At 40.2% G+C, this 17,159-nt stretch overlaps 1 protein-coding gene across 1 annotated transcript in view; it reads left to right on the forward strand.

Moving 5' to 3' along the window:
* The first annotated feature begins 4,395 nt into the window (after window positions 1-4,395).
* LOC128523880 (glycerol kinase-like) overlaps window positions 4,396-17,159 on the forward strand; it is a 37,681-nt gene continuing 24,917 nt past the window's right edge. The window contains exons 1-8 of the mRNA XM_053496053.1: window positions 4,396-4,526; window positions 9,684-9,757; window positions 10,792-10,898; window positions 11,000-11,077; window positions 13,481-13,560; window positions 13,949-14,086; window positions 14,216-14,325; window positions 15,309-15,375. Of these exons, the coding sequence (XP_053352028.1) occupies window positions 4,467-4,526; window positions 9,684-9,757; window positions 10,792-10,898; window positions 11,000-11,077; window positions 13,481-13,560; window positions 13,949-14,086; window positions 14,216-14,325; window positions 15,309-15,375 (714 nt within the window). The 5' untranslated portion in view covers window positions 4,396-4,466. The remainder of the gene's footprint in view (window positions 4,527-9,683; window positions 9,758-10,791; window positions 10,899-10,999; window positions 11,078-13,480; window positions 13,561-13,948; window positions 14,087-14,215; window positions 14,326-15,308; window positions 15,376-17,159) is intronic.

Raw genomic sequence — 17,159 nt, forward strand, 5'->3', positions numbered from 1 at the left:
CCACAGGCCTGGACCAAGCTCTGGAGCACACGTCAGTCTGCAAAACCTTACATGGACTTCACTTTGTGCATGACTCATTGCCGTTCCTGGACAATATTTAGCTGCAATCATTTCTAGTAAGGGGAAACTGGTCTGTTTAAGCATACATTCTTTACGATTGTGTATAACAATGCAATATAATAGTTTGCAGAATATGCATCTGATGGTTAGGTGTTTGATTTTTGGAGTTTTATAAATCAAAGTGACTTATTTCTTCAATTATAAATTGTCTACGTAAGTGTAAAGTTTGAAATCTGAATATTAATAAAGAGGACCATCTGTACCAGTTAAAACTCACTCTTATTCTAATAAAAGTCGTTAAAAATACTGTAGATAATATTATTATTGATACGCGAGCACTAAATCTTCTGTCAGCTGAGGCTCATGGCTCTTTGTTATTCTGTAGTATTTGCTCATACTGAGGATTTACAAACAAATTCATTCATGTCCAGTTTAAAATTGAGGCGCAGTGAGGGAAACAGACCCAAAATAGAGCTCACACTCTGGGTAACACAGGATTGTGAGATAATTAATCATTACACTCCATAGGTGTTACCAGCTCTACTGCAACCACACAGAGATATTAGAGGGGCTGTTTTTGGCTTAAGTGAAAGTGTCTAAATGCCTATGACACCATGAGGCGATGGTGGTGAGGGTAAGCTCCCTGGGATTAACATGTTATCATAACATGAGGTGTTCTGTATTCCAGGGCATCAGTACATTAGGACATCTCCTCCACTAGATGGTGCTGGTCTTCAGCTCTTTGAGGTGGCAATTAAAGAAAAACTCCAGCATTTTTACCGTCAGCCCTCCCACCTTAACAATACTAAGACTGAACGTGTCCCAGCAACATTTCAAAATATTAGCACACAAAATTTATTTTTGATATTTCTAACGTTTATGAATAAAAACTTAACAAAACAAATGAATTAATAAAACTCTCACATGACTCACATGACACTATTTGTAAATCTCACCCTTTCAAAACTGGACCTAGAGTTGATCTGTATAATTTTTTTTTTTTTTTTTTTTTTGATGAGCTACGCTTTTTAAATGGATTTTCATGACAAGTTTAAATAGCTGTATGTATTTTAAGCATATTTCCGTTACACAGACTGTGAAAGAAATGATTTTGATGGCTGCGTGTGCACACTCGACTGAACAGAAGCGGACCCAGTTCTGAATCCTGTGGGACACCACTGAAAGTGTCCCCTCCTATACTGTATGACTTGCTCTCCAGGTAAGAAACAAACCAACACCACAAGACTCAAGAGATTGGAGAGTTGCCTGATGAGGTGACTTGAAGCTACTTAGTAATAGCCACAAGGCCAATTCCTGTGCGATTAGTTATGCTCTTGAAGGTCATTCTGGGTAAGTAACTATTACTTCTACCCTTCTATTGCTGGCCCGAAGGAAATTAGTTACACTCTCAACAATCTCATAAGGTTATTAACTTAGCGCTAATCAGAGGATTATTAGAAAGTCGGGTTAAACAGAACGATTATCAGCAGAATTCACCCATTCACACACACCATTTATTTAAACTTTTATTTAATTTATGCCTTTTTTCTGACCCCAAACTTGTATCTCTTTTCGGGTTTTGTGTATCCCCTCAGTTTGTTTGCCTGTGTGGCTTTAATCGTACCGTACGTCTGACTTCACGGGACATGTAAAACCCAGACTGAATGCAGGAAAAGAAATGTTTTCAAATATCTAAATGATGGTACTCGGTATTTTTGTGCTACATGTAAATAAATAAATTTTCCTGCTCTGAATCATTTGGGTGATTTTAAAAATGTGTCTTGAGCTAATGCAGTGATGGAGATGCCCTTTAGGAAGGTCTTTCAGCTTGTGTTGGGTCCAGAAACAGTAACTCCTGTCCTCCACTGCAGGACATTTTGTCATATAGAGGACATGTCAGCTGATTAAAGGCTCAGTCCATTAGTGTGTCAACTGCTCTCGGATTTTTAACATTTTAACATTTGGATTTTTTATTTTTAGAATAAAAGTATAGTATTATGATTAGGATGTTTATTTTTAAGCCACACATAAAGGCAACACTGGCCCAACCTTCAGTGAGCCTTTGCTTTAACCCATACAGTATATATGTTATACAGAATAGATCAAATGTACTTGCTGGATTACCAGCATAAGACCACATGGTGATAGAAAGTTTTTTTTAGCTTTATCCTCGACATTAACTCATTAAGTCCCTAATGAACATCCTGATGTGACAATCAGTGAGCCCCTAACTCTCACTCATCATCTATACCACTTTACTGTGTATACAGGGTTGCAGGGGGGCTGGAGCCAATCCCAGGGGACTTGGAATGAGGCGTGGTACATCCTGGACAGTGTGCCAATCCATTGCAGGGCACACACATACACACACTCGGTAACACACATTCACACACTCAGTGACAGTGCTAACCGCTAAGCCACCCATGACATCATTTCCAAAATGGTGGCGCGTCTGAATAGCAAATGTGACAGAACTACTGTAGCGCATTTTAGAAAGCTTGTGTTTTATTACTGAAAGTAAATTTTATCCTATTTAACAATTCCAGTCTGATTTAATAACATTACATAATTTATGTTTAACCTGTTCAGGCTGCATTTCTTGAACAAATTGATATAAAACAAATTATGAAAATATCACTGTGACATACTGTAGTATCTAACATAAGGCTGTTAACTCGTTAAATTGTCAGTCTGTTTGCTCTGTTTGGTTTGTGTGTCCCATAATTTCCCTTAATGGAGAAATGTTTCTGCACTCTTATGGGTTAATGAGGATAAAACAACATCTCAGACCTGAAAGCTCGCAGTAAAAGGAAGAAGGTGGCAGCTGCAAAGGATTACGTGCTTAGAAAGATCTTTTATCTGTCTACATTTTCTCAACAATCTGTGTGTGTGTGTGTGGAAGTTTATTCTCGTTTAGGGAATCTGAAATGTGACACATTTGCACAGTACACACACTCACTATTGACAGTCCTATTCACTGACGGCCAGCATCTGCACATTACGCAATCCTTTTGATCGTGACACTGACACGTTACCCATGGCTTCATTTGCAGTGACCCTGTCTACACCTTAACTATAGAGCACTGTTACAGAAAACACTTTTCCCAACTTTATTTATTTATATTTATTTATATATGCTACAACATTCATATTTCTGACCTCAGTAGGATATTATTTGTAACCTAAAGATGTTCAGGACAGAAATTGATTGAGTTTAAAAAGAGCACCTGGAAGTGCAGTTTGAGAATGCTTCTTCTCGTGAAGTCGTAATAAATGGGTAAGAGAGCGTCTATCTGTTCGCACATCAGTCATGTTAAGGTTTATGATGGAGGGTGTGACACGCTGAAGTCTGAGGTCTGTGTGTAACACAGAACCGCATGATGCAACACAGAGACGCACACACACAGCATTGCTGAATGATTAATATGAGCTCACAGATGAGTGTGTGGTGCGTGGGTGTGTTTAATTACACTCACGGTAATCTTCATCTCTCTATATTTTGGAGAGCAGCAGGTGAGACGTTACACTTCAGGGACTCTTCAGCTTCATAACCTCTATATGAAATCCCACACATACTGCATTTACAAATGACTTCAAGCCCAGTATGGTGATGAGACTCTTTGTCGCAGTAAAACATTTGAACTGTGCAAAAGTTTTTTTCCAACATAATTTACCAACATCACTCACACATTACTAGAACTCGAGTTATAGCCACGTCCTGACCTCCCTGCAATCCATGTCCACACTAAAGGAGTTCCTGGGAGGCCAGTGTTTCAAAAACAAAGCAGTAAAATGAAATGTGACAGTTTGCACAGTGTACATGGTCTGATCGTGGCTCTGGTGTACTGAGTAAGTATGTATGAGTTCTACTTTGATGTGAAACACTGGGATAAGTGCATTAGTGCATCAGGGGATTATATAGAGAAATGAAGGGAGTTTTTACTCTCAGGACTGTCTTCTGTTATTCTATAAGTGATTTGGACGCCTTTGTATTTACCTCCACACTACACAGCACATATCTAAAGATCAGATTGTAAGTCGGAGCCTCGTGATGTCTCAGTCAGACAGAGACGAGTCGGACACTCGCTTATCTCACCTAAGAGTCGGGTCAAAGAGTCACTTGTATCCATGAATGGTATATTATTACAAACAACAACAACAACAACAACAACAACTCATGTGTGGTTCACAGACTGGGACTAAAAGTCAGACTTCCTCTACTGTCCTGAAACTCAGCTGTGATCGTGCCCTTTAGTCTCTCTCTCTCTCTCTGTCTCTCTCTCACACACACTCACACACCCACACGCAACCACACGCACAGACCTCACTGGGATATATAAAAGCGAGGCAGTAACTCCTCACCACACACACACACACACACACACACATTGTACCTGGGTGACACCATGGCTGATGATCCGCTGGTTGGGGCAGTGGACCAGGGGACGAGCTCCACAAGGTTTCTGGTAAGAGGAAATTTATCCATAAAAAAAGCTGTAACAAGTGAATCTCTCTTTTACTGTATGTTTGTATTTTTACTTTTTTACTGTGTTTAAAAGTAAAGACATGAAACCTGGGGTTCCTACACTGAGGCTTTAGGCAGCTGATCTTCACACAGACTCTGTGTCGTTATCAGTGGATTTTCCAGTGAATTCTGTTTAAAAAAAAATTGTTACATTCTGATGTTTGTGTGTGTGTGTGTGTGTGTGTGTGTGTGTGTGTGTGTGTGTGTGTGTGAGACAGAGAGAGAGAGAGCACACGTCTGAGGGAATGTCTGAGCTTACTGAGATGTAGTCTCACTTAATCTTCTCTCCTTAGTGTGAGACAGACGCAGCTTCAAGAAGTTTAAGGTTTTTATGATGAACTTAATCTATTGGTACGACACTCACACTGAACGGGGAAGATCCGAAATTACATCCTCCTTTTTACAGTCACAAGAATGTTGCTTCACAGTGTGTGTGTGTGTGTGTGTGTGTGTGTGTGTGAGCTTATGACTCGGCTTCTGTGTAATCAGATAAACTGGATGTACACAGGGATGACTGGAGAAGGCAGCGCAGTAAGGAACGCTACGCTAATCCTCTATTCAATCAATTCAGTTTTATTTATACAGCATTTTTATAAAATCTCAATAGACCAAGTTTCATCTGAATGACATTTAAGATCATCAAAAGATTTGAATTCAAAAAAGTTACGGACACTTAAACATAAAAGGGTAGATGTGTTTGTTTTAAATGTGTTTCTTTTTCTGACTTTGAGAAAATAGAAGATCATAAAGATCTACAGTATGTGGTCTGATCTAATCTATATAAGATATATTGTATATACTGTAGATTATACAATACATCTTATATATGTAGATTTACAGTATACGTATATAGACAGCATGTCTGATCTAATCTATATAAGATATATTGTGTCTGACCAACGTTGTATAAGATCCCTGTGGTTTGATCTACTCTATAGAATTAAATTCAGTGTTATTTAAATAATATTTTTAACAGTGGTCAATGTCGCAAAGCAGGTTTACAGAATCAAGAAAATGGTGGAAATAAGTTTTAAAAATGAATCATAATGATCAGATTGTCCTTTTATAGCTGAGCGAGTCGGGGGTGACGATGGGAAAAACGGAGGGAAAAACGGAGATGGAAATAGAAAGAAACCCTGAGAGGAACCAGACTGAGCAGGGAACCCATCCTCATCTGGGTGATAATGGATAGCAGGGATTGATCTGCATCATACTGTGTGTGAGGAGGCTGGAGGTTCAGTATAACAGGAGACGTGTTTAAGTTCATATGGAGTCCAGTTCGTTATTGGAGGCTCAGTTTACTGGAGTTCTAGTTTTTGTTCCCGACTTTAGACTTTGAGTTTCAGGATTCCTGGTAAAGACCTTCCCGTGGAGGACGCTGTGTACTGTACGTTTCAGCGTGTTCTGGGTTCACAGCTCTCCTGATTTAGGTAATCAGTTAATTAACCCAGACAGACAGACAGACAGACAGACAGACAGACCTACAGAAGAACAATAAAAAAAGTCACCAACCCAAACCAACCATCAAACTAATAAACTTACCCCGACAAATAAGCCTAAATTAATTAACTAATTAATAAACAATGCAAACCAACCATCAAACAACCTTACCCCAATAAAGAAAATAAATAAATACCAAAATAAGTAAACAACCCCCCAAACAAGCTAAACAAACAAATAAATAATTAAATTCACTCCCCCACTCCAAAAAAAAGAACCCAAATAAATTAGAAGGATAAATAAATAAATAGATCCACACTAAAGTAGGAGACAAACAAAAAAGGACCAAGAAAGAAAGAAAGTAACTAATCCAAACAAACAAACAAACAAACAAACAAACAAACAAACAAACAAACAGAGAGTGAATCCTACAAGTCTTAGTCTTTGTAACTTTTTATACAATTTCTTGTCAAAACACAAAGTGCAGGCATTACTGTGCTGTATGAGTTTATAAGCGTTTAAATTAAACAAATTTTTTACTCATAATACTTAATGAAAACGTTGTAAAGTTAGTGATTTAGTGAGTTAGTGAAGTCTTGCTGGCTGTTTAATTTGGAATTTGTTCCTCCTCCTCCTCGACCTCCTCCTCCTCCTCCACCTCCTCCTCCTCCACCTCCTCCTCCACCTCCTCCTCCTCGACCTCCTCCTCCTCCACCTTCTCCACCTCCTTCTCCACCTCCTCCTCCACCTCCTCCTCCACCTCCTCCTCCTCGACCTCCTTCTCCTCCCCGACCTCCTCCTCGACCTCCTCCTTCTCCACCTCCTCCTCGACCTCCTCCTCGACCTCCTCCTCGACCTCCTCCTCCACGACCTCCTTCTCCTCCCCGACCTCCTCCTACTCCCCGACCTCCTCCTCGACCTCCTCCACCTCCTCCTTCTCGACCTCCTCCTCCTCGACCTCCTCCTACTCCCCGACCTCCTCCTCGACCTCCTCCTCCTCCTTTTCCTCCTCCTCCCCGACCTCCTCCTCAACCTCCTCCTCCTCCTCTTCCTCCTATTCCCCGACCTCCTCCCCGACCTCCTCCTCGACCTCCTCCTCCTCCTCTTCCTCCTCTTCCTCCTCCTCCTCCTCCTCTTTCTCCTCCTGTGCTTGACAGATGCAGCAGATGGCTGTTAAACCGATGTTAAGTAATAAGGGAGAGTCAATTTTTTTTCTAGAATTTGCTATGAACAATAAAGCGGTGTTAAAAATTAACGAGGTGTGTGTGTGTGTGTGTGTGTGTGTGTGGAAACTGATCCGAGTCAGGTTACGCTCCATTTCTAGACCAGTCCCTGGTACCGGTACTAAACTAACACAGGCTCTGTTATTAAAGTTAGGAGACTTTGTGCGGCAGTAGGGTTGAGTCAGTGAGTGTTGACTTCCTACACGTGACCTCAGGACGTCAGGTGTTTGCTCAGCGTAGGTCACTAAGTCTGCAGGAGAACTTTCACCTGCTCGGGATTTCTGCAACCAAGTAAACACAGCACACAGGTTAAAGTACAGCGTCATCAGTTTAACCTTTGACCTCTCAGCAAATGAAAGACGTAAATGAGTGTTGAAGCAGTTTGGTAATGGCTTTTCCCCCTCCAGCGTATGAATGGATGAATCTTTTGCTCTTTAAGTGATAATGGCTTATAAGGCAAGGATTTGTTAAACATATTTCTTCTCTTGTTCTTTATCATTGTGAGAGTCTTCTACCACATTTAATAGAATTATGCCTTGTCCTCTACTACGCTGTAGTAATCCATGGTACAATCCATTCTTCATCAGCACGAGTGTAAGTTTCAAAGAAATCAGTAAAGCATGAGTTTGATTTATTTTTGATTTAGCCACATAAAGCCAAATGTCCAGCAGAGCATCCTCATCTCCATGACATGCAGGGCTTGCTTGTGCTTGATGGTGGCCGGCCAGCATTTAGATCCATAGAGGAAAACTGGTGCGCTCCACTTTCTGAGAAGGCTTCCTAGTAGACATTGGAGTGTTGGGAGTGTTGTGGTCATTCAGCTACATTACTGAGTCCAGATACTGATGTCAGAATGTCAAGGAGGCTCCAGTTCAGTGAGGCTGAGATCATTCAGGACTCTGTTCAGGAGAGTCAAGTTCTTCCAGTCCAAGCTTCACATACACCATGGATACTGGTGTATGTGACCTGGATACAACCTGGACCTGGATACAACCGTCTGCTTCTAACTCTGAGGAAACAGTGTTGGTGTTTACAAACTTTTGGTCATGTTTTGTACAAAACTGTCACAAAAACTGATTATATCTTCAGGTACTCCACCTCCCAGGATTCTCAGCTCGGGTTTCTTTAAAATAGAAGGTCACATCGAGTAACTCAACAACTCTCAGTGTTAGCTTCGTAAACACAGGTTTCATGTCTGCTGTCTCTAATGGAGTAATACATTCACATAATAACTATAGTGGTCTTTTTAACATCACAGTAAAGTGGAATTATTCTCATGTGCTCTCAATGCCAGCTTTCTTTAGACTTGTGACAATGTAAAGTTTCTTTTTCTTTACTAAACTTGACATGCACTTTTCGGCCACTTTATTGGCCTCTGGTTAATGCAAATATCTAATCAGCCAATCACATTGCTGCAACTCAGTGCATTTAGGCATGTGGACCCGGTCAAGATGATCTCCTAAAGTTCAAACCGGGCATCACAATGGGGAAGACAGGGGATTTAAGTGATTTTGTACGTGACATGGTTGGGTGTGAGTATTTCTGAAACTGTGGATCTCCTGGGATTCTCACAAACAACCATCTGCAGGGTTTGCGGAGAATGGTCTGGAAAAGTGAGGGCTATTCTCTAGGTGAAAACGCCTTGTTGATGCCAGAGGTCAGAGGAGAATGGGCCAGACTAATAGAAAGACAGGGGTAACTCAAATAACATCTTGTTACAAGTGAGGTACTGTATGCTGAAGGGCATCTCCAAGCAGCCCACAGATTGAGCCTTCAATCGGATGGGCTACAGCAGCAGTAGACCACATCAGGTGCTAAGCACATAGGGGCTGTCGGCTAAGAAGAGGACATTTGTCAATAGATGATTGACATCTACTGTATGTGACATCGGTAAAAACATTACAGGGTCTCGATTTCTGCTTTGATGTTTAGATGGTAGGGTCAAACATCAAAGCAAATAATATAAAAGCCAGGATCTATCCTGCCGTGTGTCAGTGGTTCAGGCTGGATGGGGTGGTGTCATGACACGAAGCTAAAATCATCTCAAACAGGTTTCTTGAGTGTGACAGAGAGGTCACTATACTCACACAGTCTCCACCGTCACCAGCTCTCAGTCAGCAGATCACTGTGGAATGGAACGGGAGATTCACACTATGGATGTCCAGCTGACAAATCTGTGTGATGACTGTGTGATACTATCAAGTCAACATGGACAAAAAATCTCTAGAGAATATTTCTGGCACTGTTTTAAATCTATGGCAGTTCTGAAGGCGAAACAGGTCCAACCCAGTTATCTTCCACAGTCCAGGGTCAGAGTAGACTGACTTCATCATTTGTCTTCAAGCAGGAAAAGGAGCTTGACTAAAGCCTGCAACTTTGAGACGCAGTCCAGATGTTGGTATTTAACGTGGCACTTTTAATTATTTTCATCACAGGTGTTCAATGCTAGAACCGCTCAGCTCGTCAGTCAGCATCATGTGGAGATTAAACAGAGTTACCCCAAAGAAGGGTAAGTTATAATAAACTTTAAACACTTTAACAGCTTTCTTCATGTTAGTAGACTTAATGTTATTGAATGTTTGTTTTGTTTGTTTGATCCCATATCAGATTTTAAAAATGTAAACATTATTAACTAAACGGGAGATCCGGGAAGAGGGCTCCCTGACAAGTTAGGTAACTCTCAGTCACTCTCACGTCAACAAACCTGAGTGATCAGTGAGAGCGGGGAGGACAGCATCTAAACATACCAGTTCACCATGATACTCCACGTCCATGAGTCCCCCAGAAACTTTTTAAAAAGGACATTCATACTGTAAATAACGAGCATTTACATGTTTAAATGATTAAATAATTAGTTAATGCAGATTGTTAAACATGATCAATATTAGTATATTAATCCATTAATCAATTTATAAAAGTTTGTTCTTTATAAACAAGGCGACCCCATTTTAATCTAAAATATTTTGTGTTGCCTAAATGTAAGTCAGTTACTTATTGCTACACACAATACAATTGCGTAATGGACATTATCAGGGCAATCCGGGGTCAAGCTTAGGCAAAGCGTTTGTGCTTATCAGCACATACACACACCGCAGTCCTTCCTCAGAATCCCACATTACACATTTATGGGAATTTGCATTGTTTTCTTCACATTTTTTAAAATAAGTTTTACTGTAATGCAGTTCAAAGGGTTATAATTTCCTATAAGATTTCTTAACAGTGTGTTGCTGCGTACTGTAACTGAAGTGGAAATGAGTAAGAATGAACACTAATAAGAATTATTGCACATATGGTTGAAGGCAAAAGTTTATACATAACCACATTTATAAAACTTAAGGAAGGTTATCAGCTCTGTCCACATTACACAATCTCATAAAAGTTCTTCTAAAAGTCTAAAAGTTAAAGTTTTTCTCTTGAATTAATGGCTTCAATAAACTAGGCTTCGGGTTTTATGAAACATGCAAATTTATGCATATCGACCTACAGTAGATGGAGATTTATTTGCATTTCATATTCTTTTCTTGTGTAATCTGTGGCTGTGAGGTGGGTGGAAGAAGATCCCAAGGAGATCCTGCAGTCTGTGTACGAGTGCATGGAGAGGACCAGTGAGAAACTCGCTCAGCTCAACATTGACATCACCAACATTAAAGGTGTGTGTCTGTGTCTGTGTGTGTGTGTGTGTGTGTGTGTTTGTTTTCAATGTGATTTTCCAGTAAAATAGTGAAAATAGAACGGTCTTTGTGATCCACAGCCATTGGAGTGACCAACCAGAGAGAGACGACGCTGGTGTGGGACAAAGAGACCGGAGAACCACTCTATAACGCCATCGGTGAGTCAGCCTACCCACAATGCAGCAGCAGTGAGATCATTAAACAATGTGGCATTAATTAGCATAATAGCTGTGCTCGTATCACTACAGAGTGATGTAGTTCATGTGGAATGTTACGTCCATGGGATGACTGGGGACGAAGCGAAACACGTCCACACAGAACTCCATCGAAACTTTATATCTATTATACAGTTTCACTGCATCAAATTCCAGTTAATGACTTACCAATTAAAATATTACAACAATATTTATAAATATATAACTATAGAAAATATTTAATAAACTGGCATTCTTAATTAGCAAGCTCACACCCTATAGAAGCAGCGACCACATGGTTACTTTAATGTGGGACTCCAACAGGAATCAGGAAAATGACAATTACAGGCTCTAAAGTTTTTAAAATTAAAGAATTAAAAAAAATCAATCAATCAAAAAAAAAAGAGTTTAAAAAAGAGACAATAATATGTCTATGATTATGAACCCCACTGGCAAAGACAAGCAAAACAAGTGTTTTACATGTGATTGATATTAAAGGAATATTTGAGAAATATAGCTCTCATTAACATTACATCGGTTTCATCATTTCTAATTAAAATTATGCAACTGGACTTCTGCTGTGAAATTAAATAAATTAAATATTAGCCAAATAAACAGAAGGTAGCATTATGTTAAACGGAGCAGCAGGGGCTCAAACTGAGTGCGAGGTCAGGGGTTCGAGGCACGGCACCGCTATGTTGCCACTGTTGAGCCCCCGAGCAAGGGCCTTAACCCCATCTCCTCCAGAGGGCGCTGTATCCTGGCTGACCCTGTGCTCTGACCTCAGCTTCCTAACAATATGTGAACAAAACCTGTATGAGACAAATAACTGAACATTAATCTTAACTTCTCCTCTCCTATCACTGTACAGCAGGGGCCAAAAGTTTTGAGAATGACACAAATATTATTTCACAAAGTCAGCTGCTTGTTTTAAGATCTTTCCCCCAGATGTTACTGTGTTAGACTGAAGTGTAATTACGAGCAGTTTATAAGTATTAAAGGCTTTTATTGACAAGTACATTAAGTTTATGTAGAGAGGCAGTATTTGCAGTGTTGATCCTTCTTTTACAATTCACCCTGGCATGCTGTCAATCAACTTCTGGGCCACACCCTGACTGGTGGCGCAGCCCATTCTTACATAATCACTGCTTGGAGTTTGTCAGGATTTGTGGGTTTCTGTTCGTCCAGCTGCCTCTTGAGGATCTCAAGTTCTCCCAGGTGTATAAAGTCTGGGGGTTTTACTGGCCAGGGACCCAACATTGTGATGTTTTGTTGAGGCTCTTAGGGATTACTCTTGACTTATGGTGAGGAGCTCCATCCTGCTGGAAAAGGCATCACCAATCTGTTCCTGGATGATTTGGAGAAGTTGCTTTTGGAGGATGTTTTGGTACCGTTCTTTATTCATGGCTGTGTTCTTGGGCTAAATTCCAAACAGGAACAGAGGGACAGACTGATATTCTTTCAAAATCTAATTTTATTTGTCACACACACAGTCATACACTGTACGATATGAAGTGTTTAAACGACCTGCCGTGACCTTAAAAATAAAGGATTATTAATAGGAAATAAATATGAATAAAAAAAGAAATACAATAGAAGAAAAAAAATATATAAAGATAGGAATAATATATCTATAGAAGACAAAATATACAATATAAGATAAAATATAAAGTATTAGCTGTACAAATATGGAGAAGAAATGCTTCTGTACAAATATAGAAAAATATAAGATTTTAGGGAATGGATTGGGAATTTCTGGGGTAAAGTCCTTTCTGATTGTTTGGGCCACCTGGAACAAAGCTTGTCCATCAGTCCTGTAGACATCTAAAGTCTCTAAAGCAGATTTGTATTAATACTCTCAATTATTGTTCATTATCAGAATCCCTGATTAGTAATAAGTACCTTTTTATTTAGTTATATAGCGATAAAAAAAATTATGGTATAAATACTAAATATGACATTTTTATTTATTAAATAATTATTATTCACTAATACATCCTAAAAAGCATGCTCATTTTGACGGTGTGGCATAGAACACACAGGACGTAGAGGTGTGTGTTAGTGATCAAAGTGTTAGTGATGAGGAGACCAAGACCTTTAACGCTATAAACTAAAACCTTTATAACGTGTGTAATGGAGACAGCAGAGGGCAGAACAGCACCATGAACAATATCATCATCATCATCATACCAAAGGGGTTTGGTTTATAGTTACCTTCAGGGTCTGGGTTTGATTCCCATTTCAGGTCAGTCTGTGTGTATGAAGTTTGCATGTTCTCCCCACGCTTGGTGTGTGTGTGTGTGTGTGTTTTAAATGACTAAAAACCCAGTGTGAAATGTTGAAATGTTATATTTTTCACATCCTCAGTGTGGCTGGACTTGAGGACTCAGTCCACTGTTGAGCATCTTATTGAAAAAACTCCTGGAAAGAACAAAAACCACTTAAAGGTGACGATGAGCTAATGAACATATTCTCTCTCTCTCTCTCTCTCACACACACACACACACATGCAGTACTTCTCAAAAATATCCTATAAGACCTGAGAATACTGGAGATGGCCGCTATGATAACTCACAGTAAGCTGGAGGATTTCTGTAGATTTGTTTCCGTGGCTCTGCGGCTGAGTGATTAGCACCGTTGTCCCACACCTCCAGGGTCTGGGTTCGATTCCCACTTGCATGTTCTCCCCAAGCATGGGGATCGAACCCGGGACCCCAGAGGTACGAGGCTCGGTGCTAACCACTACGCCATCGTGTCACCTTAATTAGATTTGAATTCTTATAAATTGTTGATTGAATTCTATTAGTTTGACACCTTTTTGTCTTCGGTGTGCAGCATAAGACAGGTCTCCCCATCAGTACCTACTTCAGTGCAGTGAAGTTACGCTGGCTGATGGACAACGTGGTGGAGGTGGACGAGGCCGTGCGCTCTCACCGCGCCATGTTCGGCACCGTCGACTCCTGGCTCATCTGGGTCAGGCTTTCCTTTAACACGTCACCTTTACACAGCTAGCACAATACGCTAATTAATCACCGGATCTGATCAATAAAAGTTGGTCTGAGGGTCAGCCGGGTTCACTGGACCACACGTGTCTTGTTTCAGAGTTTAACTGGAGGGAAACACGGCGGCGTGCACTGCACAGACGTCACCAACGCCAGCCGCACCATGCTGTTCAACATACACACCATGGAGTGGGACCTGGATCTGTGCAGGTAAACACACACACACACACACACACTCACACACAACAACATCCATCTATGTCCTGGATTAAGAGTCATTTTTACACACACCACCTCAGTCCAGCTCCGCCAGTTGATTGCAGACTTTTAATTGTCGACATTTAATTATGCTAATGAAGATGATCAGACTGATCCAATCAAATACGCATTACAAATCCGCCTTCTTATTCCCTGCCCCAGAGTCAACGTAGCTCTTTGCACTTGTCAGAAGTGACTTATATTTTTGTCACTTTAATGATCATATTACTCACGAACGTTCCTCCTCCTGCAAACCTTTTTCTGATGATGCACTAATTAAGACTGATTAAATACAGAGCCAATCAGATTCTGGGGAATTATCAGTGGAAGCATCCAGATTATTGATCAGTCTATCTAGATTTTTTTTTTTGGATTAGTTAAACTTTTTAGATTTGTTGTAGGTGAAATGACCTAAAGATTGACAGTTTTATAAAATAAAAGCACGTGTTGTTGGATTTATCTCATCATTCAGGAGGAAATAAGGGTTGTTTTTGTTTTAAAGTAATCATCAGTGTTTATTATATTTCATTACTTGTTGTTGTTGTTGTTGGACATTTGATAACGCTAATGCGATACTGTTACATTCCTGGCTTCTGTAAGCTGCGTTTGGAAATGTTTGTTAGTTTGGTGATGACATGGTGGCGTAGCGGTTAGCGCTGTGGCCTCACAGGGTTCGAGCTCTCACACGGTCCAAGCACAGCCTGTGGTTTATACCGTATGGTGTATCACCTTGTACCTGCCACAGTAATCATTCCTTACTTAATGCAAACCATTTCTATTGATTTATTTATTTATTTTAATGACCAATGCCTAATATTGCCTTTGCATTGTTTCCTCTTTTCTTTCTCTTAATGTGAATGTGAGATAACAGCGAGAAATTACTGTTGAATATGAATATATATATCTGATAAATAAAGGTATTTTTATTATTGTAGGTACTTTGATGTTCCTGTCAACATCCTTCCAGAAATCAGAAGCTCTTCAGAAATATACGGTTACTTGGTAAGTTATCAGCATCTGTATGTAAGGTTTTGTTGTTGTTGTGTGTGTGTGTGTGTGTACATGTTCACATTCCTATAGAAGTACATTCTAAGTATTTATCAGTAATAAAACCTGTACTGTAGAATCTGAAGGGATTCTAATCTTCATTCACTGTCAGTTTCCTCCAGCAGGATTTTGCAGTTTGTGCTTTAATGACTTTGTGATCGGCTCCTGTTTTATCTTATTACTGTCAGTAGAGGACAGTTTGTCCCTGCTGTTCTGTAAGTGATAACAGGGAATAACGTGACACTAAAGATGTTCCACAACATTACGTGTAAGTGTGTGAGATCAGAGCTTTTCACCCCAGACATGCAGGGGGCTTCACCTGAACATTAAACCCACGTGGTGTGTTTGCTGTGACTCCCATTCCCTCTAGAACTGCTACAGTACGGTATATATGAACATGAGAACGTGTCCATGTGAAGGTGGCTGTTGATCTTGTGAGTTCTGCTTGGACCGAATCTTGCGTGAGATCCTTGAATTCCCGCGTGTTTGAGTTTGCCTTCGTTGTCTTATTCTGTCCCCAGCTCTGGACGGTGTTGTGTTTTTTTCTCACTGCGAAGACTGTTGATTCGTCTCAGGGTTGTTCTTGTACACTCAAGTTTTCTCACTAGTACCCTCAACATGAAGGACGGGTCATCAACGGTATGCTGACTGAGTTTTTTGCAGATTATGGCACGGTGTTCCTTCTGCTCCTGAATCAGCAGCCTGGGGATGAACTCGGCAAACCACACGTGAGGATCTCCTGGACTGTTCTGTATCACACGTCAATAATGGCAGCATTGTTGTGGATCGTTCATCATGACGACGGTCATCATGCACAAGTTACCGAATGGTTTCGACATTTAGTTCCTGATCTCTCGTTGTCTTCCAGTGATGTACTTCCGCTCTTGACGCGAGTGTGTGCCACTCAAAACATCTCAAATTACTCATTGCAGCATCGCCATAAACTTGCTAAATCATGTGAAACGTCTCTGTGGCAGATTTGTCCAGTTTTACACAGAATTTCACATACTCATTTTGTTTGAACTTGTTTTCCATGATGAAATAGCAGACGTGCTCAGCACCAGGTGCACAAGATGGTCGTGTTTTATTCCTCTTACACAAGGTTTACTAATGATTAAAATGTCTAGTTATTTACAAAACAACACATATTGTTTATTTATGTATAGCGGTTATGTGTCTTTTGTGCGGCAATTCATGTACCGCTACAGTCTTTCCAAAATATTTATATATATTTTTTTATTTATTTATGTTTGCATTTGAGGTGGTAAAATTTCTATTCAATTGGATTTTATTTGTACGGCGCTTTTAACAATGGCCATCATCACAAAGCAGCTTTACACAATCAAAAGGAAATTATGAAAATTTGTATAAAATGTGTGAGAATATTTGTATAAATCAAAATGATCAGATTGTTCCTGATGAGCGAGCTGAGGGTGACGATGCTAAAGGGAAGAAACCTTGAGAGAAACCAGACTCAACAGGGAGCCCATCGTCATCTGGGTGATAAGAGATAGCAGGGATTGATCTGCACTCATACTGTGTGTTAGGAGGCTGGAGGTTTAACAGGAGATTAGGTTAATATAGTGAGACTGTGCCCGAGTTCCGAACATTAACTGGAATGCTGTTCCATAACTTAGGGGCTTAGTACTGTAAGAAATCCGTTGTACTGAAAAGCAGCCTGCATCCTTTTATCAAAGGCTTGGCGGATTGTAAGCCACTAGGAGTTCACTCAGATACTG

The sequence above is a fragment of the Clarias gariepinus genome, chromosome 5, assembly GCF_024256425.1.
Source record: "Clarias gariepinus isolate MV-2021 ecotype Netherlands chromosome 5, CGAR_prim_01v2, whole genome shotgun sequence".
In the NCBI taxonomy this organism is placed as follows: domain Eukaryota; kingdom Metazoa; phylum Chordata; class Actinopteri; order Siluriformes; family Clariidae; genus Clarias; species Clarias gariepinus.